This window comes from Eumetopias jubatus, unplaced genomic scaffold, assembly GCF_037043125.1.
Source record: "Eumetopias jubatus isolate StellerSeaLion01/CBP00866 unplaced genomic scaffold, mEumJub1_p1.0 scaffold_13, whole genome shotgun sequence".
Lineage (NCBI taxonomy): Eukaryota > Metazoa > Chordata > Mammalia > Carnivora > Otariidae > Eumetopias > Eumetopias jubatus.
This window is the reverse complement of record NW_028274819.1, coordinates 54946493-54968898: the sequence shown is the minus strand read 5'-3', so window position 1 is coordinate 54968898 and position 22406 is coordinate 54946493. Positions and strand designations below refer to the sequence as shown.

The following is a 22406-nucleotide window of genomic DNA, read 5'->3' as shown; positions in this document are numbered from 1 at the left end:
TCCCAGGCCCACCCTCCCAAGGTGACCATATGTGCCAGTGCATGAGACACAGGGGATGGGGGGCAGCTCTGAGGAGAACAAGGGCCCTTTCCTTTTCCCTGCTCAGGCCAGGAGAGAGAGCCCTGTCCAAGTCCAAATTTGGAAACGACTAAAGGCACTGCCAACAAGTTAGGAAATGCCAAGGCCTGGGGAGGCCCCCACATGGGAATCATTGCCCCTTGCAGTCATCACCTGGTTCTGGATGACTGAGGGTGCTTGGTCCTTGGCTCTGGATACTGGAGGGCAGGCCAATCAGGACAAGGCCGTGGAAAGTGTGTGTTGAGAGGCAATGTTTTAGTGCCCTGAACATGCAGTGTGTGTGTGTGTGTGCGCGTGTGTGCACATACATGCACACCCATGTGTATGTGCACACATGTTCGCAAGTATGTAGTGAGGGGGGGATTGGTCCTTCCAGGAAGGCTCGCTTAGGGTCCCAGGGTGGCCCCAGAGCAGGAATAAGGTCTTTTCCCTTCTGTGACTTCCTCAAATCACCCCCTGCCCAGGTCATTGCATAAATAAGTGCTTGGGAAGGTACACATCTAAAAAGGAACATAAATACTGTACATGGGAAAGGATTCTGTCCCCAGCCCTCCCACTGCCCCCAGAAAACCCTCCAAATATTGCACATGGCCCTCCCCAGCCCCATGGGGTCCAGGCCCGGCCGTGTCTTTGGTAGAAGCTCCAGGGACAGAGGTCCTGGGCAGCCCACTGCCCCCTGCCCCACCCCCACGATGACTGGGAGCACCGAAGCACCCAGAGGGCCGGCAGAGGCCCCGGCCCGCTAGCCAGCAGGTGTTCCCTCAGGAACACTTCCGCGGGGCTGGGAGGGAGCCCACGTAGGCACAGGTGCGCCCCTGGCGGGACGCTCCTGGTCGGAGTCTCCTAGGAAGTGCGAGCTAGGAAGAGGCAAGCGGGCTGAGGGTGGTGGGAGGGCAAGTCCGGGGCCACAGCGGCCAGGCTCACACCCTCCACAGGAGGAGGTGGTTTGTGCTGTCGTCTCGGCCCACGGTCTCACTGCTGCTACCACCCCCACTGCTGAGCCGGAAGTCCTCATAGCCGTCTCCTCCACTGATAACGAGCATTTTAGGCCTGGCTGAGGCAGGTCCTCGGTGCCGAGGGGAGTCCCGGTGCTCCAGGGATGGCAGCTTCTCAGGGCCTGGGGGGTGGAGGGAGAGGGTCCATTAGCCGGGGGGTGACTGACGGCTGTGCTGTCCCCTAAGGGCCTGCACCCCAGAAGACAGGAAGACAGACAGGCATACTTTCTGTGGGGGATCCTACTTCCTGTCAGCCAAGAACTTCTTTGGAAAGAAATAACCCACTTCCTGGCAGTCACACAACTTCTTACCTCTTATTTGTGTGTTCTAGTCAAAAGTGACATAAGTTCTCAGGGCCACACCCCTGCTGTCTCTCTCCCTCTACCGCACATGTACTGTCCTCCTCAACCAGCTTCCTGCTTCCAACAGCCCCTTCCCAGCTGGGGAGCTTCGGTCTTCTGCGGGCGCGGACGGCTCCTGCCTGAGGCTTCCCTGCTTCCGGATTCCCACAGCCACCTCCTCGGGGGAATATGGTTTCCTGCCCAGTCAAAGCAAGCCTTGGCTCACTGTGGCCCTCCTTGACGGATGCCATCTCCTAACACGTTTCACTTGCTAATCCTCACAGTCCACGGCTCTCCTGCCTGAAATTCTGTGTTCTACTTGCTGTTGCTATTTCCCGCTCTGTCCATCACTCCTGGACGCCTTGCCCTAGACCGCATTTCTGGTCCTCTTTGATTCCCTGCCGTATGCATCCCTTGCTGGGCCACCGTCTAATTCTTAAGCTACAGTTCTTATAGCTCACTGCCTATCTCCTGTGATGCTTCTGGACCGAGTTTTTACACACACCCCATACCCTAGAAGGTTTTATTTTGGGGACTTTGGAGCCGATTTCCTGTCATATATGCCACTTTCAGCTCTGGACCATACTCTTCTTCCCTCTTGAAACCTCTTCTGGCAAGACAAGGGCAAATCTTAAGCAAAGTCCAGGATCCCTGGATTGGGGGAGGATGCACAGACCCACCCGTGTCTGGGGGAGGCAGTGGGGTCGGGCAGAGTAGGTTGAAGCCATCCGGCAGCTGGACTGCAGCCAAGAAGCGGACGTGGCCAGTGTGTCCCTGGCCTAGGCCGGCGGGGCTCAGGGGCGCTCTTGGGCAGCTGACGGTACTGGGTGAGGTGGGCATGGTGAGCACGACGCCGGCGCTGGTGCCCACCCACAGCAGCTCCTCGCACACCAGCAGCGCCGTGATCCTCAGGCAGGCAGCCTTGTGCTGCCGGATGATGGCGTCCGAGCCTAGGGGGCGAGACGGACCAGAGCTGGGGCCGCATCCTGGCCCCGGCTCAGCCTCCTCAGCGATGGGGTCGAAGGGCTCCAAGGGACGGGGCGGTGGGGGCCGGAGGTCAGTACCTGCCAGCATCCTGTGCACGGGAGGTGTGACGTCTACCTCTGCCAGTTGCTCAAAGGTGCCTGGGTGGTAGAGACACACGTGGGCGCTGCCTTTCAGTGTCACCCACACCCCTAGGCTGCAGTCCACCATACAGGCCACGCTGCGGCTGGAATCCTGGCCCACGTGGAACGCGTGCTGGTCGGAGCGGTGGGAGGGGCAGGCAGAGGGCACAGGGGTGACTGGCGGGCCTGCCTTCCCTGGCCCTTCCCTGCCTCGTGCCCCACCATCACCCACCTCACCCCTACAACTCACACCAAACCTCTCCAGAAACCCCGCCTGGGCTGACAGCAAAGGCAGCCTTGCTCCTTGGTCTGGATGACCAACCTAGCGAAGCCTGGTTTCATTGAAGCCCCCCCATTTAAGCCTCAGGAATTAAAATGGAGCTGCCTTTTCCCCTGCAACTCAATGACTCTGTGATCAGAGCATATTAAAGCTTGAAGGGTTTTCAGATCAATCATTGGCCTCTCCCTGGACAGATGGATGCCTTCTTATGGCCCCGTGGCTAGTTGTACCTCTCATACGGGCCAGGCTTACCCCAAATCACCAATTCTGTCCCCACCCCCACCCCCAACCCCCAGCGGTACCTCCAGCTGCAGTGTGTCAGGGCTCAGGACAAGGACTCGGTTCTGGCAGCCACACCACAGCCGCCCACCCACAGACACCATCTTGGTGATGGGGCTCCCCTGAGAACCCAGGGTCACTGACTTGAAGTTCTGGGGGTCCCAGAAATGGCCTGGAGTGGGAGCCGGATAAGGAAAACAGAGCAAATTCAGTCTGGTATTGCACTAGAGCCTCACCCTCACACCCTGAAATGAAATGCTAAAAACCCCATTTGTACATGAGGATACCAAAGCCCAGAGAGGGCCTGAGAGGTGCCCAAAGCCACGTCTCCAGACTCATGGGCCTCAGGGAGAGTGCCTACGCCAGCAACATCGGCGGGGTGGGGTGTGGTAGGCACTCACCTGCTTCTCTTTGGTAGACCACAAGTTCTCCATTGGCCAGAGACACAAACACCTGGTTATTCAGATACCTAGACAGGGGAAAGAAGGAGGAGTCAGGGGTTTCAGGAGGCCAGAGGAGGTCACCTGGGGCCAAGGGAATCACAGACAAGAGGGCTACGGTCCCTGAGAGACCGCCACTGCAGGCAGGGGAGTCTGAGGCTAGGAAGAGGTAGTGACTTGCCCACAGTCACATGGTATATGAGAGGTACAACTAGCCTAGGGCGAGGCCTTTGGCCTCCAGCCTCCACAGAAAGGAAGGGCCAGTAGAGCAGGGAGAGCTGGGTGACCAGAGGAGGCCTGCATGTGGACCAGGAGGACCACCCAAGGGCCTTACAGGATGCAGGTCACAGAGGCTGTGTGCTGGAGCTTCATGCTGTTCCTGCGGTCACGGATGCTGTCGGAGGACTGGTACACGTGGATGCTGTGGATCAGGGGTGTGCGCACCTGTGACCGATGCTTGCCTACACCAGCCCCTGAAGTTTGCCCTCCACCTCTGTCTCCACCACCATCTCCCCGCTGCCAGGTGCTGGCCCAAGGTACTGAGATCCCAAAGCCTCCCTGTGGGCTTCAGACCCCCTGGCAGCCCTGGCTGGCAGTACTCCTGAGGTCTGACCCCAAGCCCTCCTGCTTCTGCTTCAGGATACCATGTGATTTCCCAAGCAGAGAGCTCGGGGTCCCCAGCCCCTGTCCTGCCCCCCTACCAGCCATCCTCAGTGCCCAGCCACACAGAGCTCTGGTAGGCCTCGGGGTCAACGCTCAGCAGGTCCTCAAGGCTGCCCCGGGTGAAGGAGCCACGGCTGGAGCGGCGAAGGGCTCTCCCATCCATTGGGCTGGTGCTGCAGGGACCGCCAGGCCCGAAGGAGCCAGATAGCGGCAGGAAGCCAGGATCCTGCTCCTCCTCTGAACTGGTCGTCTCTGCCGTGGCCTCCTTGGAGCTCGGTGTCTCCTCATCTGAGGGAGACAAAGTTCTCTGCCTCCATTTCCCTCTGCCCGGCCCAAGACCTGCTATCTTTCTAGGCCCCCATCCCCCCTCAGCACATCCCTCCTGGCCATGTCCCTCCTGAGGGCCTCTCAGCCCAACAGAGAGGTCTGCATAGCTCAGGCCTTGTCATTCTGCTCAGGGACAGTTTAGCACTACAGGCTCCTAGTGCTGACCTGGCCCGCATCCACCACCACATCGTGGACAGGGGCATCAACCACTCCACCCCTACTCCATCTTCCCTACTTAACTGGGCATTCCAGGGTCTTCAGGATCTGGCCTGACTGGCCCACTGCCCTCTGAGGCCTTGGTGTCACAGCCCCCCTGCCCACCCATCAGTACCTGCTGGGTGCCCCTTCCTCTGTGCAGTCCACCCTGCCTGACAGCCCCAAGCTGGGCACTCACTGCCAAAGCTAGAGGAGATGGTGGACCGGCTGGCTTGGCTCTGCAGCGTTCCCGAGGGGCTGGGTGAAGACTCATCATCGGAGTCGCTGTCAAAGGGCACCAATTCCGGGCGGGGGTCCCCTTCGGTGGGGCCCGGTGTCATCTCCAGCCCCGAGCCTGCAATGGAGATGTGCAGGCAGGGCTGGGGCCCTGGCTCTGCCAGCGTCGCTGCTTCTTCGTCCGCGGCCTCGACGTCCAGTTCTGGACCGGGGGTCTCCAGTGCCGTCTCTGGGGCGCTCCTCAGCGAGGCCGGCCGTTCCCTGTGAGATGTAGGAGTGGGGATGAGAGCTGCCAGGAGCCGAGGCTCTGCCCCCGCTTGGCCGCAAGCCCTCTAGGCCCGCCCCGTCCACCAGACTTAGTCGCCTGCAACCACAGAGGGGTTGGGGGCAGGGATCTGTCCCACTGGCCCCCCCACTGGCCCCGGCCTCACCTGTGGCCATGGCGCTGCAGGCCGGGCACGGCACCTATGCAGAGGATGCGGGCGGAGCAGACGGCAATGCAGGCCTCCACGTCGGGCTCGGCGCGCAGGCTCAGCAGGCACACCTGGCCCACGTAGCCGTCGCTGTTGCACACCCACACCTCGGGCATGGGCTCTGGGCAGCTACTCTGGGTCGGCGCTGCGCACGAGAACTGCGGACGGCACCAACGGGCAGGGGAAGGTGGATGGAGGAATTGTGGCCAGCTCCCCACCGCTCACCAGGTGGCCGGCGGAACGAAGGGAGGTGGGCCCGCGCGGGTGTGTACGAATTCCCAGTACGCCCCCTCTGTGCACGCATGTACACACACACACAGCGCGTGTGCCACTCTGCAGGTCAGATGCACGTACGCCTATGTGATGTCGGTATCATCCCTTCACATACATATGTGTACGCATACATCCACACACATGCAAACCCTAAATATGACTCCATATATATGCGGTAACAAATGTGAAAAACGGTAAGCTCTGTCCAAATGTATGCAGACTCTGACAAGCGCATGACTTAGACACCTCACAGGAATCAGACAGCCTTCGTTCACATGCACACATAGATGTGTGTGGGCACACCTACGTGCACGTGACACACGTAGTATCCACATGCATGTGCAGAGTTGTACACTTAAAAGACAGGGGGCAACTGCCATGTTCACACAGGTACGTAATGTTGGACCCAAAACGTGAACACGTGCTGGTTTGAGTATACATGCGCCCGAGTAACCCCGGCCCCCACACACACCTGCATGCCGCTGCGGGTTTTCATGATGGGGATGGCCTTCAGGAACTCAGGGTCTAGACAGCTTTTGCTGGATGCTGCAGCGGAGGTGGACAAACAGACACCGCTTAGCATTCACCTCACCCTCGACCATTTCCCTTCCTTCCCTGCTCTTCAGGATCTCTCAAGGGAAAACGAGGTGGCTGTAGGTTATGCCCTGCTTGCCCCTGGCCTCAATTTTCCCATCTGTACAATGCGGGAGGCAGACCCAGAAGTCTCTAAGGATCTTCTAAGCCCTGGACCCTGATTAATAGCTTTCCCTGCTCTAGGCCTACTCAGAGAGTATGTAGGGGGGGGAGGGGGGGAGGGCGGGGGGGGTGGGTCCCGGCATGCACTGCCCTAAGCTCACCCTTTTCAACCCCTGATTCCCCTCCCTGCCAGTGAGACCCTGGGGAGGTCCCATGTTTCTCCGTAGGAGCCTCAGTCCACCCTCCCACCAGCAGGGGCTGAAGCACAGGACACCGCAGTCTCGGGACTTCTGGCTCCTGATCTCCCAGACCACAGCATGGTGCTGCCCACTGCCTGGACGTGTTGAAAGGAGGACACCGGCATGGGCCTGGCTTACCCAGCTTCCTCTTGGCATCGTCAAAGGCCTGCTCAAAGCCAAGGCGGGCATCAGGGTGAGGGAACTCGAAGATGAAGGAGTCCGTGCCCTCAGGCCTCGTGGTGCACAGCTCCAGCTTGGTAGGGGGGAAGGAAAGCGCGTAGCACAGCGCCTGCTTCTCCGACAGGTCCCGGTGCATGGCGGCTGAGAGGTCCCGCAGTGCTTCATCCAGGCTCTGCCAGGACGAGGACCCAGGCCTCAGGCCCTGACAGCTCCCCCCAGTCTGCTCCTGCCCTGAGAATGCAAGTGGGGACCTGCCTCTCCCCCCAACCCCCTAGACATGATGGGCCCTCTCTCCTCCCTCAGCTGGGGACACAGCTGTGTCTCCACCCTCAGGCCTGGAACACATCACTTCCCTCAGTTGTGGTGAGGCTGTATTTTCCCCTTCCAATAAGTGACAGAGATGAGTGACCTCTTCCTCAGGTAAATGAAGAGGCTGTTTTCTCTCCCTCAGATCTGGGAACCCCTACCGCCCCATTCCCCCAGCCTCAGGCAGAGGGCACAGACCTGGTGGGGGAAACCAAGGCTCTCAGAGAGTTTGCTCATCTGGCCCAGGGTGGTCAGGTCCTCGTCTAGGCGGCTGATAGCCTTCTGGACGTTCTCCCGATTGGTGGCTTGGGACGCCCCTGGTGGGGACAGAAGAAGGCCATGGGCAGATACAGAGGCAGATAAGGTCAGGCTTGGACAGACGTTCTTCCCTTCCCTCACAGTCTGCAGCTCAGCGTGGGGAGTGGCCTGACAAGCCAAGAGTTTGTCAACCCCAAGACCCAAGGAACAAAGTGACAGACAGGCAGCTCGCAGAGAAACACCAGGCCTGGGAACAGGGGACTGGGCCTGATTCAAAGCCACTTGGCACAGGGTCCTGGTCCCTTGGAGAACTCCCTGGACGAGCACAAAGAATAAACAGCAGAGGGCTCTGCAGCTTCTGCAGGCTCCAGCAGACACCGGAAGCCTCGGCGGTGCAGCCTCCACAGGCCAGTCAGCCGGGCAGCCAGAGCCTCGGGCGGTCAAATCTGCTGACCAAGGGACTCAATTCCCCGACAAAGGAGGGAAAATGAGCTGATGCTCTGGATTTCTCTAGTCCTATCCCATACCTGACCACAGCCAAGTAGCTGGCCCCACAGGCCAGCTCAGCATCCCCACACCCAGCACTGCCTGGCCGGGGGTGTCCACCCTGGACCAGGAACCCACCAATGGGCAGAGTAGACAGCAGTGGAAGGTACTAGAAACGCTAAGGCTTGGGTTTTCTTCTACTCCTTCTGAAGGACAACTGTCCCCCCACAACTCTCACTGTCTGGGCAGCCCTGGTTTCTTCCACATGACCCCGCCCCACTCTGACCACACTTGATTGGACCAGGAGCAGACACCTGAACTAAAGGTAGTCATTTTATCGACTAGCCTGTGTTCCAAACTGGACCAATCATCAGCCTGTATTCCTACACAGGGGCCCATGTGAGGCAGGCCTGAGTTTGCCCTGGGGGCCACCTCACTGAGCCTAGGGACAGAGTCTGGACCCGCACTGCCTGCCAGCCCAGAGGTGCCCACACCACCGTCCCAGACCAACCACCCCACTCAGAGAGGTAAACTTCGGATCCTGGAGCAGCTAGGGAGAAAGGGCCAAGATGCAGAACAGGCCATGATGGATCACAGGAGTTGGAAGGAAGGAAGAAGCAGAGAAAGCTGAGAGCAGTGAGAACAGGCAGACGCAGAGACAGACAGACAGACGGAGACACAGACACACATGTACACACAGCAGAAGGAGCAGCTCCTTGAACCCGCTTCAACTCCTGACAGCCTCAGCCCCAAACAACTGGATCTTTCCAACCAGCCTTTTGCTTGGACTGACTTGAGTGAGTCTCTGCTCCCGATGAGCAAAACTGCTGGACGAGAGCAGCGTGTCATCGTCTGATAGGACGCTGGTGGAGTGGTCAGTGGCTAGTGGCGGGTGTGTCTGCGCTCCCCACGCCGCCCCAGCCTAGGTGAGGTCCCGCCCTGTCAGAAGGTGGTCTGCGTGGACAGGTCCTGGTGTGGTTCTGTGGCGGGCACACCAATCCTTCATGCCACCCCCCTTGTACTGGCTGGGAAAGTGAGGCCCCAAAAGCAGAAAAGCAGATGGATACAGGCAGCCAGGCTGGCCACAGTTCAAACCCTCCAGGAGGGCTTCTGAGAGCAGGGCCCGGACACCCAGAACCCCCGGGCAGGCCTAGGCCAGCCCCACCTTTGATGATGTCCGCATCTTCTAGCGGCAGCTTCCACAGCAGCTTGTACTTGCTGGCCGTGTCAATGACGCTGGCTGCTGTGTACCTGTGGGGAGCCAAGGGGGTGCTCTGGCCAAGCCGGGGGCAGCGGGGCCCAGGGAGGGCCAGCTTCTCCGCCCCTGCCCAAGTGCAGCCCCGCCCCGGCCACTCACAGGCTCATGGAGCTGCGCCGCAGGGAGCCTGATTTCCGCTTTAGGGTCGTGCAGATGATGAGGTCCGTGAAGAGGAAGAGGGACCGGTCCTTCTTGCCACCAACGGCCTTCTGTGGAGCCCGAGGCAGGACTCAGGCCCAGAGGCCCACCCTCCTGCCCACCGTGCCCAAGGGGACAGCCAGGCCCAGAGAGGGGTGAGGGCTCTGCCCCAGATGCCCAGAGGCAGAGGCAGAGTTGGGACTCGACCCGGGACTCCTGTTGTGGGGAAGAGCAGGGAGGCCCAAGGGCAGCAGGTATGAGCAGAAGTGTGAACATAGTGGGGAGATGGGAACAGGTGGGTAGACAACAGGAGACTTCTTACCACTTCGATGACCATCTCCTGCCTGAGGAACCGCCGCAGAGGGGCTTGGAGCTGTGGGGCAGGAGGGACAAAACATCCTGAAGGTCAACGATTAATCCCATCTCCTCCCCAGACCCAGGGGGACCCCTTGGCCCCACTCCATGGGCCAGGCCAGTAGAAGCAGCATCCCCTCTGTCCTCCTGATGCTGTGTGGTCAGGCCGCAGGACATGTGGCCAGAGACAGACAGGGAGGAGGACGTGGCTGTGGACAGAGACGGGTGGGGACGCTGAACAGACAGGGATGCACACGCACTGCAGACACCGCTGTGGAGGTGGACGTGACCGTGACTGCAGGTAACCACAGACGCAAACAAAGGCATGGGTGGAGGGGGTGGGCACTCACATCCTCCATGCCCTCGATGTGAGCCTCAATCTCCTGCAGCACACGGGCATGTCGCTCTGCCTCCTCGGCACTCCGCACACCCTTGTTGATGCGTTCAGCCACCTGTTTGATGTTCCGCTGAGCATCCAACAGGAGTGGGTGGTCTGGGTGGTCCTCAGGTGTGTGCTTCAGGAGGTCCTGGGGAAGAAATGGGGTAAGACCCCTGCTTATTAGCTGTCCCTTTCAGGCCCTGGGGCCCCACACTAATGGCTAGGGCAGGAGGGACTATGATATAAGGAGGCTCCAGAGAGGACTTCTTTTCCTACCCAACCCCTGGGGACTCTTGATGTCAGGCTTGACTGAGTAGGGGCCTCACAGCCCCCTGCATCCTCACGTGCCTTCCAGCCTTGCTCCCCCGCCCACCCAACCCCATGCCCACCTTCACCAGAAGCTCATAGCGTGGGATCCGCTGCACAGGCTTGATCATGAGGTCAGAGAGCGCCTGCTTCTCCTTGTTCTCACGCATGCTTTGCTGAAACCAGAAACAAGGTGGATGGGCACCCGTGTGAGGAATGTCATGCAAAGAAGGGAATGTCCAGGGACAAATCCCCAGCCAGTCCCTCCAGCCCAGCCCAAGGGCAAAGACTGAACCACAGGCTAAGGCTTGCAGTGCCCAGTCTGGGAGTTCTTGCCCCCTCCCAAAGCTGGCCCAAGGTGAGGGTCATGTCCATCCCCCTGAGCTAGCCAACAGTACCTCCAAGAACTTGAGAAAGGCAGGCCTCGCCTCCTTAGCCACACGCACGGCATCCTTTGCATTGAGAAAGTTATCAATGTAGGCAGAATAGATGTTGACCAGGACGTCCTTGGAGAACTGTAGGTGAAGAGGCAGGTTGGGGACCTTTAAGGTGTCCCTTACTCCACCTCACCCTGTCCTGGTTTCCAATGATTCACAAGCCAACATCCTTTCCCTCTAACTGGACATGATATGGTCTCTAAGGGATGGGGCCGGTGCTCCTGTGTCGTGTATACACATTGTATGTGTGACTGTGTGAGTAGGTGTGTACCTGTGCGCACATCCCCCTCCCAACGTATCTTACCTACGGTTTGTATGTACATGGACATACATATGCCTACATGTGTCCTGTAGACCAGGCTCTCCCATTTCCAAGTGGGCATTTCCATCCCTTGCTCTCCCACCCCACTAAGTCCAGCCAGGCAGGTCTCCCTCCTCACTGTCCTCTGAAAGACACAGACTCATTCCAACCACTTGGCCGTTGCTCATGTAATTCTCTCCACCAGAATGCCCTTATCGCATCCGAATCTCACCCACCCTCAGGGCTAAGCTCCAACTGTGCCTCCTCCAGAAAGCACTCCCTGCCCTGACTAGGACTTTTCCTCTGTGAGGAGCTAGGCACGCCCATCCTGTCCAGTAACATCCCGCTCAGTGGGGGCACACAGCTGGTGGCTAATACCCGACAGCCCGCTGACAGCTGGGCTAAATATGGAAGATCTTGGTCAGAAGTCCTGGCTGGGAGTTGGGATACTCTGGTTCCTGTGTCAGCTGTACCATGGATGGACTAGGGGACCTGTGGTGGTGTTTGTTTCTGGCCCCTCTGGGCCCACAAGCCCCTGTGTCTCTAAGGTGCTGACTGTCCCCCTCCCCAGGCCCGGGGAGGCCGCAGCAACTCGGAGGGGAAGACAGCCCTTACCCACCAGCCCACCCTGGGGCAAAGCATTCTCTGCTGATCCCTTCCTGGGACCAGGGCCTCTGCTCATCAGACCAGGGTCAGCATCCAAGTCCAGACAGGGGATGAGCCTGGGGACACTGAGGGTGGTGATGGCCTTGAGGTGTTAGCACTCAACAGGGGTCCCATCAGGGTTTGTCACATCAGTTCCTGATCAGCAGGCACCTTCTAAGACCTTCTTAGGCTCAAGGCCCACCCGCATCATCACTAACACATGAAAAAACATCCACATCGCACAACAATAGATAAGACTTTTTTTTTTTTGCTGGTATAATTTTTGGAAGGAGTTTTACCATTTTGCTTTTGAAATTATTTGGCTCTGAGTAACCATTTTAGTTTGTGTTTGGCTATGATTTATCAGTCATCACCATGCATTCTTGGGAATTCTGGCCAAATAAAATGTACCTTAAGTTTTTTCAAACGTAATTAACCTCGTATAAATGAACACTAAACGTAACAATTAAAGAAAATGGCATGCTATGTTTTTACAGACACGTAATTAAATGTTTACTAGTTTTGCTTTTGCAGTTCTTTTTGAGTTTTGCAGCCAATACGTTTTCTAAGGTCCCATTCACTATGGTAGGATCCTGAAGAGCCTCACAGGCAGAGGTCAGCTCCTGGTGCGAGTGGGGCAGAGTGTGGGCACTGGGGCCGCATTTCCTGGAGTTGAACCCTCTACCACTCACTAACTGTGACTTTGATCAAGATACTTTCTCTCCACGCTGCAGAGTCAACCACTTTAAACTTGGAGGAATAACTGCACCTTTCTCCTAGACTTGTGAACATATATGATATATTTAGAATAATGGCTAGTTCATAAGTGCCAAATAGTTAGCTATCCTATTAAAATGCTGGATGGAGAAAAGAGCTAGTCAAGGTAAGGGTTGAGATCAGTAACAGCATCCACTGAGGTCTGTGTCAGCACCAGCTCAAGGTCAGGACTAGGGTCGAGTCAGTGTCAGCAACTAGAGCTGGGTCCAGGATCAGGGTCAGTAACTGGTTGGGACTGGGGCCCACGCCAGAGTCTAGCCAAACTCTGGGGTTTAGTGGTGTCCAGGTTCAGGTCAACCCCAGGGCCGGAGTCACTGCCAGTGTCTGCTCGAGTCCTGGGGTTGGATCTGGGATCAGAGTCAGTGTCCAGGTGGAGTGGGTGTGGGTGAGGGGTCCATGGCAGCAGCTATCCCCTTCCAGGAGGGGCCCAAGCTTGTGGGGGCTGAAGCAGCAGAAAGCAGGGCCACTCACCGACTGGACAAGCAGGTCTCCCACCTTCTGCTGGGCGTGCCAGGTCTGTACACAGTGCCGCACCTGCTCGAGGAACTGTTCGTGGTGCTCCAGAAGCTCGGGGATCTGGTCGAAGATCTCATCCACCAGTGATGGGTCACACAGCAAGGAGTTCTCTGGCTGCTTCAGCGGCTGCATGTAGCCCTGGGGGTCCCCCACAGGTCAGTGGGGGTACCCTCAGAAGGACAGCACCCCAACCCCCTGGCATAGGTGCACACGAAATCACCTGGGCCTGTGACTCAGTGGCCATGCCTCCCGGATCTCCCTTGTTAGACTCCGCTCTAAGAGGGAGACAGGAAGACCTATCCCCATGCCCCTCACTGTGCGGCTCGGGGCCTGGCATAAGACGGGGGTTAGTGGGCTCGGGAAAGGTTTGTTGGATGCACGGACAAGCAGAGCTTGGAGTGAGGAAAGCAAGAAGACTGGCCTCCTGGGAGACCCACACACACTAACTCAGCAGACGATTTATTGAGAACTCACTATGTGCTAGCCACTGGTCAGCAGTGAACAAGGAAGACCAAGCTCCCTGCCCTAGTAGAGCTTACAATCTAGTCAGATGAAACACAAAATACAAGAAAGAAACAAAAAAAACCCCCCACATTTCATCAGATCTTTAAGAAAAAAAAAAAAGCTGCCAATTAAGTTATTATATGCCATTAATTATAGGATGAACCTGGAGTTCCAGATGTTAATCTTAGAATCAGTTACACGTGGAAAGTTTGAGAACTGCTGTGGGGAAAATAAAGCAAGAGGGTGCCTGGGAGGCCTTTAGTGCCACTATCTGAGTACTGATTTCATGGTTTTCAGGTCTACTGGTCAAGTCTGATTAAAACTCCTTTTCTTCACCTCAAATCTGCTTTCACCGCCCGTTTCTTGAGAATGAAGAGCCCTGCTTGCGGCAGGTGTGCTCACGGAGCGGTTGTCCTCTACTGGCCGAAACTATAACTACAAGCCCAAGAATTGAGGATGTTTGAAAAAGTAACACAATGTTGCAGTAAAATTTATATTAAACATTTTTAAAAATTGGCTTGTTTGATAAAACAGCCTCGAGAAAGTCAAGCTCAACAGAATCCTCTTGCCTGGTTGGGGATTCTTAGAAGGTCAGGGGGTGATGGTGAGACAGGCAGGCAGCCTCCCTCTTACAGCTCTTAGGCCAGTCTGAGCCAGGGTCTTCTCTGTCAGGGGGGTGGGGGGGGTGGGCGCTGCTGCCCCACACGGAGAGGAGCTAAACTGCATCCCACACAGGAGCAGGCGCACAGTGGGAGGAAAGACTAAGCAGAGACCCCGATCCAGAACCTCCTAGGAACCAACACCTGCACCCACTCATGGTGTACTTGCTGGGCAACTACTGAGTGTCCCGCCTTCTAAGCACCAGGCGGCACCTGAGAGCAGACAAAAGTCCCGGTGCTTGTGGAGCTGACACCTTAGTGGAGGGAGGCAGAAAATAAACACCATAAATAATGAAATTATGACACGTGTGTTAGAAGGCAGTAAGTGCTATGGGGAAAAGACAGGGTCAGGAGTGCTGGGAGAAGGGGGCTGGGTCAGGGAAAGGGGGGGTTGTTGGCTGGGAATTCGGGGGTTGAAGAAAGACTCAAAGGGTGAAGGTGACACTGAGGAAAGGTGTAGCCTTAGGACGTGGGTTCAAACCCCATCGCCTCTGGCTGTTAACCTTGGTATTTCTTCATTTTAAACTCCTGGCCTACAGCTGAAACTAACGTAACACTGTCTGTCAACTATGCCTCAATTAAAAAATAAAATAAAGAGAACAAAACTCTCGGCTTGCAGGAACGATACCAGTCAGTGTGGGTGGCAGTGGTCACTGAGAGGGGACACTAGGGCTGTGGAGTCCAGTCTCAGCTTGAATAGCACCGATATGCTCAGACAATGCAGACTAGCTGGTGAGAGGGAGAGCCCTAGAGTCAGACTGACAGGGATTCACCCCAGGGTGTGGCAATTCCCGGCTCTGTGACCTTGAACAGTTGCTTTACGTCTCTGTGTCTCAGGTTCATCATCTGTAAAATGAGGGTTATCATGAGATTTGTATGATTTAACTTATGTAAAGTGCACATATGAAGCACTCAATAAACGTCAGCTCTCAGTATTACCACTTGTTTCCCCCCCAGAATCCTTACACTCCAACCTAGTCCCCAGCGTGCTGGTATTTGGAGACGGGGCCTTTGGGAGGTGAGTGGGTCATGTGAGCAGGGCCCTCATGAATGGGATTTGTGCCCTTCTACAAGAGGTCCCGGAGAGCTCCCTCAGCCCTCCCACCAGGGAGGGCACAGTGAAAAGGAGGAAGTGGGTCCTCACCAGACACCAAATCTGACAGCGCCTTGATCTATGAGAACTGAATCTGTATTTGTTCAAGCCACCCAGTCTGTGGGATTTTTGTTCCAGCAGCCCAAATGGACTAGAATACCATTTAATAGTTGGATGACCCTGGGCAGTTTTCTTAACCTCTCTGAGCCTTCATCTCCTCATACGAAGAGGGAGTTATAATATCTACCTGACAACGTTAATGTAAAGATTAGATGTGATTTTATATACATGCACTCACGCACACATGCACACGTGCAGACGTGCCAGGCGGTATGCTAAATTATACATGCATCTCTCTTGCAGCCTGAACTCAAGAGGTAGGTGCCATTATTATTCCCACTACGCAGACAAGGACCCTGAAGCAGAGACTGATTATGTAACTTGCTCCAGGTGACATGGCCGGTCAGGAGGTAGTGCCAAGTTCGAACACTGGTGGCCTGGCTTGGACCCCAGTCCTTGTGACACACCAGGGCTGCCTTGAGTGACAGTCCTGGGTTTCGGCTGACACTCTCCTGCCCATCTCCACCCCTCGCCACCCACACTCTCAATCTGGCCTCCTGAGAACTATCCCCCCTTAGCTTTTCCACCAGCAGGTCCTGCAAGCCTCCACGCGTGCAGCGCTGAACTGGCCAGGAGATTCGAAGGTAGAGAGACACGCCCGGGTCCCGCCGGCCTCCAGTGTGTGAACAAGGCATGAGCAGCCTCGTTACCTTTGCACCCTTGCACTGGGACACGGGTATAATTAGTCACATTTTGCGCACAAAAACACCGAAGCTCAGAGAAGTGAGGTGACTAGGCTAGCATCACCCAGCAGGGAGGCAAGTAACTCAAACCCTGGACTGCCTGACCCCAATGCCTTCAACTCCCACCTAGGGGACCACAAAGGACCCCACGCTCTGCTGGACCCCAGCATGGCTACTGCTGCCTGGCAACCAAGGGCATCTCTTAAAGATGGCATTCTGGTTGTGTCCCAGCACCTGGCACAGCAGTCACCCCGGCCACCTCTCCATGGCTAACTGCTCAAGGTTTCTCCCAGCTTCCTGGCCTTTGCTCCTATTGTACCCGCTGCCCGAATGGTTCCCTCCAGGCTCTCCCGCTGCTGAACGCTCACCCATCCCTCAGGTCTCCACTGAACACCCCAGCCTCAGAGAAGCCCTCCCTGGCCTCTGACACCAGGGCAGGCCCCCGTTCTGTGTTCTCTTTCTGTGCGCTTGTTTTTAATATATAAAAACAATGTATTTTTTTGTGTGGCAAAATACACATCATAAAATTTGTTAATTTTAATCATTTTTAAGTGTACAGTTCAGTACTCACATTAAATACACTCACGTTGTTGTGGAACCATCGTCCCCATCCATCTCCGGAACTTTCCCATCTTCCCAAACCACAACGCCATAACCATTAAACACTAACTCCCACTTCCCCTTCCCTAGCCCTTGGCAAGCACTGTTCGACTTTTCTGTCTCTATGAACTTGGCCACCCTCGGTGCCCCATGGAAGCGCAATCATACAGTATTTGTCCTTTTGTGACTGGCTCATTTCGGTTTAGCATCACGTCCTCGAGGTTCACCCGTGTTGTGGCACGTGTCAGAATTTCCTCCCTTTTCTGGCTGAACGGTACTCAGTTGCTACAGAAACACCCTCCGTGCACTTTTGCACCCGCACTTGTCCTCACGTATGGTTTGTGTGACTGGTTACTGTCAGTCTCTGCCATAGACTCCAGGGGACAGGGGACGGGACCTTATCACTCATGCTCACCGCTGAACCCTCACTGAGAACACGGTCTGCACCCAGAAGATGCTCGTTGCAGATCTGTGGAGTAAATGAATGAACACTCTGGATCTTTCCAGGGCTCTACCTTCTGTTCTCTGCTTTCACTCTGCCTACATGGCTTGAGTAAATTCGTCCTCAACCGTACCTGCCAGGCCCCACCTCAGCTGGGATCCACGCCCTCTGCCCTGGGCCCCAGGCCCGCACGTGCGTCCTGACTCAGGGGCTTTCCCACGCCAGAACCTGACCTGGCCATCTCGCCCCAACTTTCACACGTGGGGTTCCTCCAGTGCTGCCTTCACCCAGACCAGGAGTCCAGGCCTCATCCCACAGCCGAGCAGCTACTGTGCCAGGCCTGACCAGTGCACCTCCTGAATGTCTGTCCCAACGCTCGTTCCCTGTGGCTTCTGCCCTGGTCCTGGCCTCTCCTCCCTTGCCGACCCTCAGTGGCCTTGGCCCCCTCTTCTGCTGCCCACCTTCCTGGCAGTCACACAGACTTTATAAAGCATGAATCAGATGACCCAATGCCGCCCCGGCTCAAAGCCCTTTGCTGACTCTCCAGGGCCCCTGGTAGGGTCCAAACCTTCTTCCTGGTATCCAAGGGCCCTACCACATGGCTCCTGCTGGCTCCCCCAGCATCCCCAAGAGGACCAACCCTTTGTGCTTTGTGCCAGCCTCTCCTTACTTGACTTGCACGTGCTGTTCCTGTTGCTGAGAAGACAGGTAGGGAGGAAGCCAGCACGTCCTCCAGGGAAAAATACCCTGACCCACACCTCACAGGTGCCCCCTCAATGTTTTGAGAGTGACCATATACTCAACTATGTCCCCAACGGGACAATGAGGTCCTGTGGCGCAGCTTGTCTCTCTTATTTGTCCTCATGTTTCCTATACCTGGAACAGGGCCTGGCACATGGCAGGTGCTCAACATTTTATTCAACAATTATTTTCCCAGTCAATGAATAAAATGGACGGGGCTACAGTTGGTGGGGGCACAGATTTAAGCTGAGGCACAGGGCCGCCAGGGGGAGGTGGCAGGACAGTAAAAGGAGGGAGCACCTGCCCTGGGGTGGCCTGTCGGGCCTTATTAAGTCCCCTCTATGTTCTCTTCCACCCTGGAGGGGGCTTCCTTCTCTGGGGTAGTCACAGGATGGGGGATTCTCCATGGAGGGGTGATGTTACCCAGGGTCATTCCTCTCTCCTCTCTAGCCTCCATCCCCTGTCCACAAAATGGGTTTGTTCCCACATGTTTGATGGCCTCCTAGACTCAGAACGGCCACTCTCGGGGGGCCTGGTCCAGCCTTGAGCCTCACCTGCAACAGGGTGCGCAGCGACTCCACATAGGACTGCTCTGTGTCCAGCAGGGTCATGGTCACGTGCTTCCGCATGTCCTTGGGGGACAGAAGGCAGAGGGTGAGTAGTGCCTTGTTCCCCTCAGACCCAGCCCCCTGCAGTCACCTGGACCCAGAGAGCCCACCCTCATCCTCCCCCTGGCCTTCAAGGCCTGCATTCCCACCGTCCAGGGCTGCTGGCTGTTACCCCAGAGCACCATGGACCTCCACTCGGCCAGGGACTCACTCTCATCCTCCCTGTGCAGGGAGCACCCTCCCCCTACATCTCAAATGCCCCCCTTTCCAGGATGTGCCCCTTACTCCTCCATCACCACCCCCATGGCTGCTGGCAGAGCTGATGATCTCCTGTGCACTTTGAGGTTACCCACTGGGCTCCTGAAAAGGACTCAAAACAATCAATAACCTCTCACCTTTGCAAAGGAAGATGCCTCCAGGCCACTCCCCACTCCAGCTGCAAACTCTGAAAACCCCTCCTTCCGGCTCAGTGCTATGGAGTCAGACCCTACTAGACTGGGCTTCATGCCATCCCTGAGAGTGCAAACTGTGGCCGCCTGCCACAGATGAAGAAAAGGTGGCTCAGGAAGGGGAAGTCAGTGTCAAAGGTCACACAGCCAGGTAGGGGCAGGGTTCACCCACTCTCAGACAAGGCTGGATATCAGTTCTCTCAGTTAAAAAGGTTAACTGAGCCCTACTCCACACCAAGCACTGTTCTAAGCATATGTTATTTCATCGTCCTGGCCACCCTGTGAGGTAGATGTTGTTCTTCTTCCCATTTTAAGGATCGGGGAAAGGAGACCCACGAACTAATGCCTCCATCCTAAGTATCAGATGGTCAGCAGTAGGGAATCCCTGAGGGGTCACCCAGATTCTGCACCCACACTTCCAGGGATAGGGTGTGCATCCCTGACAGGGCAGCCCTATTCTGTGGGAAGGCTTTGCTAGAAGCCAGACAGAGGATGCCTTCTCTGTGTTTGACTCCCTGGGACCCAGCTTACCTACTGCTCCTTGCCACCAGTTCCTATGCCTCTGGCCCACTCCTTCTCCAGGAAGGCTTCACCAGATGGTATGCCCACCTCCCTGTAACCCCCTCCCTCTGACTCAGGGACTCAGGGCCAGGTCTGTCCCCAAACCTGTCAACAATGAGACACACTCAGAAAAGTAGGCTCCTGTGCTAGGAACTCACGGTTGGGGGCGGTGTGAATGGCTCTCCCTTGCGGGAGGGGAGGAGACTGGCTTTGCCCCACCCCTACCAGCTGCATGCTCTGATGGGTGAGAAGACACTGGGCTTTGCCTCAGAGCCCCCAGCTACAGCCAGATCATCTATCCTCAGTGATTCAAAGGCCTTTAAAACAGCAGGGCGGCTTCTAGTAGGAAGGAACACCAGTTGGGCCCAGCCCAGGATGGAGAGTTGGGAGAGCATCAAAGGTCAGAAGGGCCTCCCAAGGAAAGGCGCAGATGCCCAATCCCCTCATCCCTCAGGGCCCTCTCAGCACTTCACAGATTTGGCTCATTTCTGCCTACACTCAAAGGTGTCACCATCTCCACTTTACAGGTGAGGTAGTCAAGTCTGAGAGGTGACTTGACTTGCTCAAGGTCACACAGCCAGTGACTGGCAGAGTGAGGACCGAGTCTCTTCATGGTTTTTAAAGATTTATTTGAGAGAGAGAGAGAGAGAGAGAGAACAAGAGTGTGTGCAAGAGCAGGGGGAAGGGCAGAGGGAGAGAGAGAGAATCTCAAGCAGATTCCCCACTGGGCACAGAGCCTGATGTGGGGCTCAAGCTCACAATCCCAAGATCATGACCTGAGCTGGAACCAACAGTCAGACGCTTAACTGACTGAGCCACCCAGGCGCCCCAGCCCGAGTCTCTTTAGCCACCTCATGTTGAGTATTAGGGCCCAAGCACCCAGAGTTCTTGCCCAGACTGACTGGCCAGCCAAGGGCCACAGGGCCCCCGGCTATGCCCTTACTAGCTGTGTGACCTTGGAGAGTCACCTAACTGCCCTAGGTTCCCACGTTCTCTATGAAACGGAATGAATAATGCCTTCCTCCCAAGACTGTGAAAGCAAGGAGCTGGGAAGCAGGGCAGCTGTCTCCATGCACGCTGGGTCTTCAATGTCCATTCTTACTCTACCTCAGCAAAATGGTTCATCTATATTCATCTCCCTGCTGGACAGGGAGCTCCCTGAGAGTAGAACCAGGCCAGGCTCAGCCCTGAGTGGCCCAGCCTCCCTCCCCCTTCCACTCCCTGGGCCTGCTAGGCCCAGGGGTTAGGGTCACGGGCAGGGAGGCCTCCTGAGGGAGGGAGAGCTGGGGTAACTCACGCAGGGAGGCTGACGCTGCAACACCCGCCTTTCCCAGCCTCCTCCTGCTTGAAAGCACAGTGGGCTGTCACTCAGCTGTCAGGTAGAGGCACGGAAATTAAGGCCAGCTCCCTGTCACTGCATGGAGTGCCCTTCTGCACGTGCCCAGACACGGGTGTGAATGCATGTGGGGGTGGGGGAGCCAGGGGAAGCAGGAGACGGGCAATGCAGCTGTCAAGCAGATCAGCAGGCCCACCTGTTCTGGGCGGGACAGCCCTGTAGGCCTAGCCTCCCCCAGAGGCCCAGCCTCCCCTCAGAGCCTCAAGAGCCCCATCCTCAGACCTTTACTACAGGGGGCGCTGAAGTGGGAGAGGGAGGGGGGCTGAAGGGATATGGCAGGAAGATAGAGGGGGGCCTCTCCTACCAGTATGATTGGGACATCATGACCCAAAGCTTAAGACCCTATACACACAGCATGAAGACAGACACACATGTACACAGAAGAAGCTGTAAACGCCAGACACCCCGCAAAGAGACCAAAAGGAAATGTAGCCAAATCACCTAGCTGAGAACCAGGGCCTTCAGCCCAGAGATGTGAGGTGGCGGGGAGAAACACACACACCACAGCATGGGGAGGAACACAGAACCAGAGCCCCCATGGGAGCCCAGGAGAGCAGGACAATCAGAGTCTGGGCCCAGAGAAACACACAAAGGCATGAACACAGCCCCTGGAAGCCTCCCCCCTCCTCTTCCCCCGGAGGGGAGCACGGAGCCAGGAATGGGGACACCACCATTGCCACCACAGCATGACACCTCCCAGGCCCAGCGGGTCCAGTGGCAGGGAGAGAATGGCAAGCCGGGAGCAAAAGCAGCTACTCCCAACGCCCCATCCCCCCAGCACACACATACACCTGGGGACTGCCACAGGCCTGCTGGAGAGAGGCTGATAAAACCTCTCCTTCCGGAGCCTGTGAACCCAGAATACGTCTGGAGACAGGCTCTGCCTACACGCTGACCCATATCACGCACAACGAACCACTAGGCCTTGCCAAGGCTGGGTCTCGGGGTACAGGCCCCCCACCCCGATTGAGGTTGCCAGCCCTTCTGCCATCCCAAGCTTGCACTCTGGTGGCACCAAACCTCAGGGCCCTGCCAGCCACACCACCCCTGCCAGGACTCCTCATACCCTCAGTCTCCCTGCCCCCATCACTTGTCTCTGAGCCCCCGGGCCCTCCCAGGCGGCTGGTGTGCCTGATCCAAGTTCCTGGTCCTGCGCCCCAGCATCTACCCATGCCTCCCCCAGGCCCGGGGCCGCTGGGTTCTAGGTCTTGGCCCAGGTCCCTGGCTGTCTCTCCCCCTGCCGGTACCTGGGCCTCCCCAGGCTCCTCAGCGTCGGTACCGCTGCTCCCGGCGGGCTCCCCGGAGGCGGTGGCCGGGCCCAGATCGCGCATGTCTTCCAGCGCGATGGTGAACTGGGCCAGGGTCTTTACCATCTGAAGCATGCGGCCGAGCCGCCGCCAGGGCGGGGGTGCCGGGGCGGCGAGGGAAGGCGGGCCCCCTCTCTCCCACCGTCGCTCCCTCCGGGGGCTCAGCCCGGCCGCGGCGGCGGTCGCGGTGTCAGTCCCAGCGTCGATCTGATCGTGATGGTCCGGGCGGCGGCGCTGTTGCCTCCTCCGCTCAGCGAGGGCGCCGGGCGAGCCTGGCGCG

General features: G+C 57.1%; 1 protein-coding gene across 1 annotated transcript in view; it reads right to left on the bottom strand.

Moving 5' to 3' along the window:
* Window positions 1-797: 797 nt before the first annotated feature.
* ARHGEF17 (Rho guanine nucleotide exchange factor 17) overlaps window positions 798-22406 on the bottom strand; it is a 54577-nt gene continuing 32968 nt past the window's right edge. The window contains exons 2-21 of the mRNA XM_028115951.2: window positions 18360-18437; window positions 12919-13101; window positions 10686-10802; window positions 10371-10463; window positions 9953-10129; window positions 9571-9621; window positions 9210-9319; window positions 9018-9103; window positions 7307-7425; window positions 6761-6974; window positions 6160-6233; window positions 5373-5572; window positions 4904-5202; window positions 4221-4470; window positions 3854-3940; window positions 3481-3548; window positions 3103-3251; window positions 2479-2653; window positions 2095-2364; window positions 798-1195 (exon numbers count right to left, since the gene is read on the bottom strand). Of these exons, the coding sequence (XP_027971752.2) occupies window positions 999-1195; window positions 2095-2364; window positions 2479-2653; window positions 3103-3251; window positions 3481-3548; window positions 3854-3940; window positions 4221-4470; window positions 4904-5202; window positions 5373-5572; window positions 6160-6233; window positions 6761-6974; window positions 7307-7425; window positions 9018-9103; window positions 9210-9319; window positions 9571-9621; window positions 9953-10129; window positions 10371-10463; window positions 10686-10802; window positions 12919-13101; window positions 18360-18437 (2997 nt within the window). The 3' untranslated portion in view covers window positions 798-998. The remainder of the gene's footprint in view (window positions 1196-2094; window positions 2365-2478; window positions 2654-3102; window positions 3252-3480; window positions 3549-3853; window positions 3941-4220; window positions 4471-4903; window positions 5203-5372; window positions 5573-6159; window positions 6234-6760; window positions 6975-7306; window positions 7426-9017; window positions 9104-9209; window positions 9320-9570; window positions 9622-9952; window positions 10130-10370; window positions 10464-10685; window positions 10803-12918; window positions 13102-18359; window positions 18438-22406) is intronic.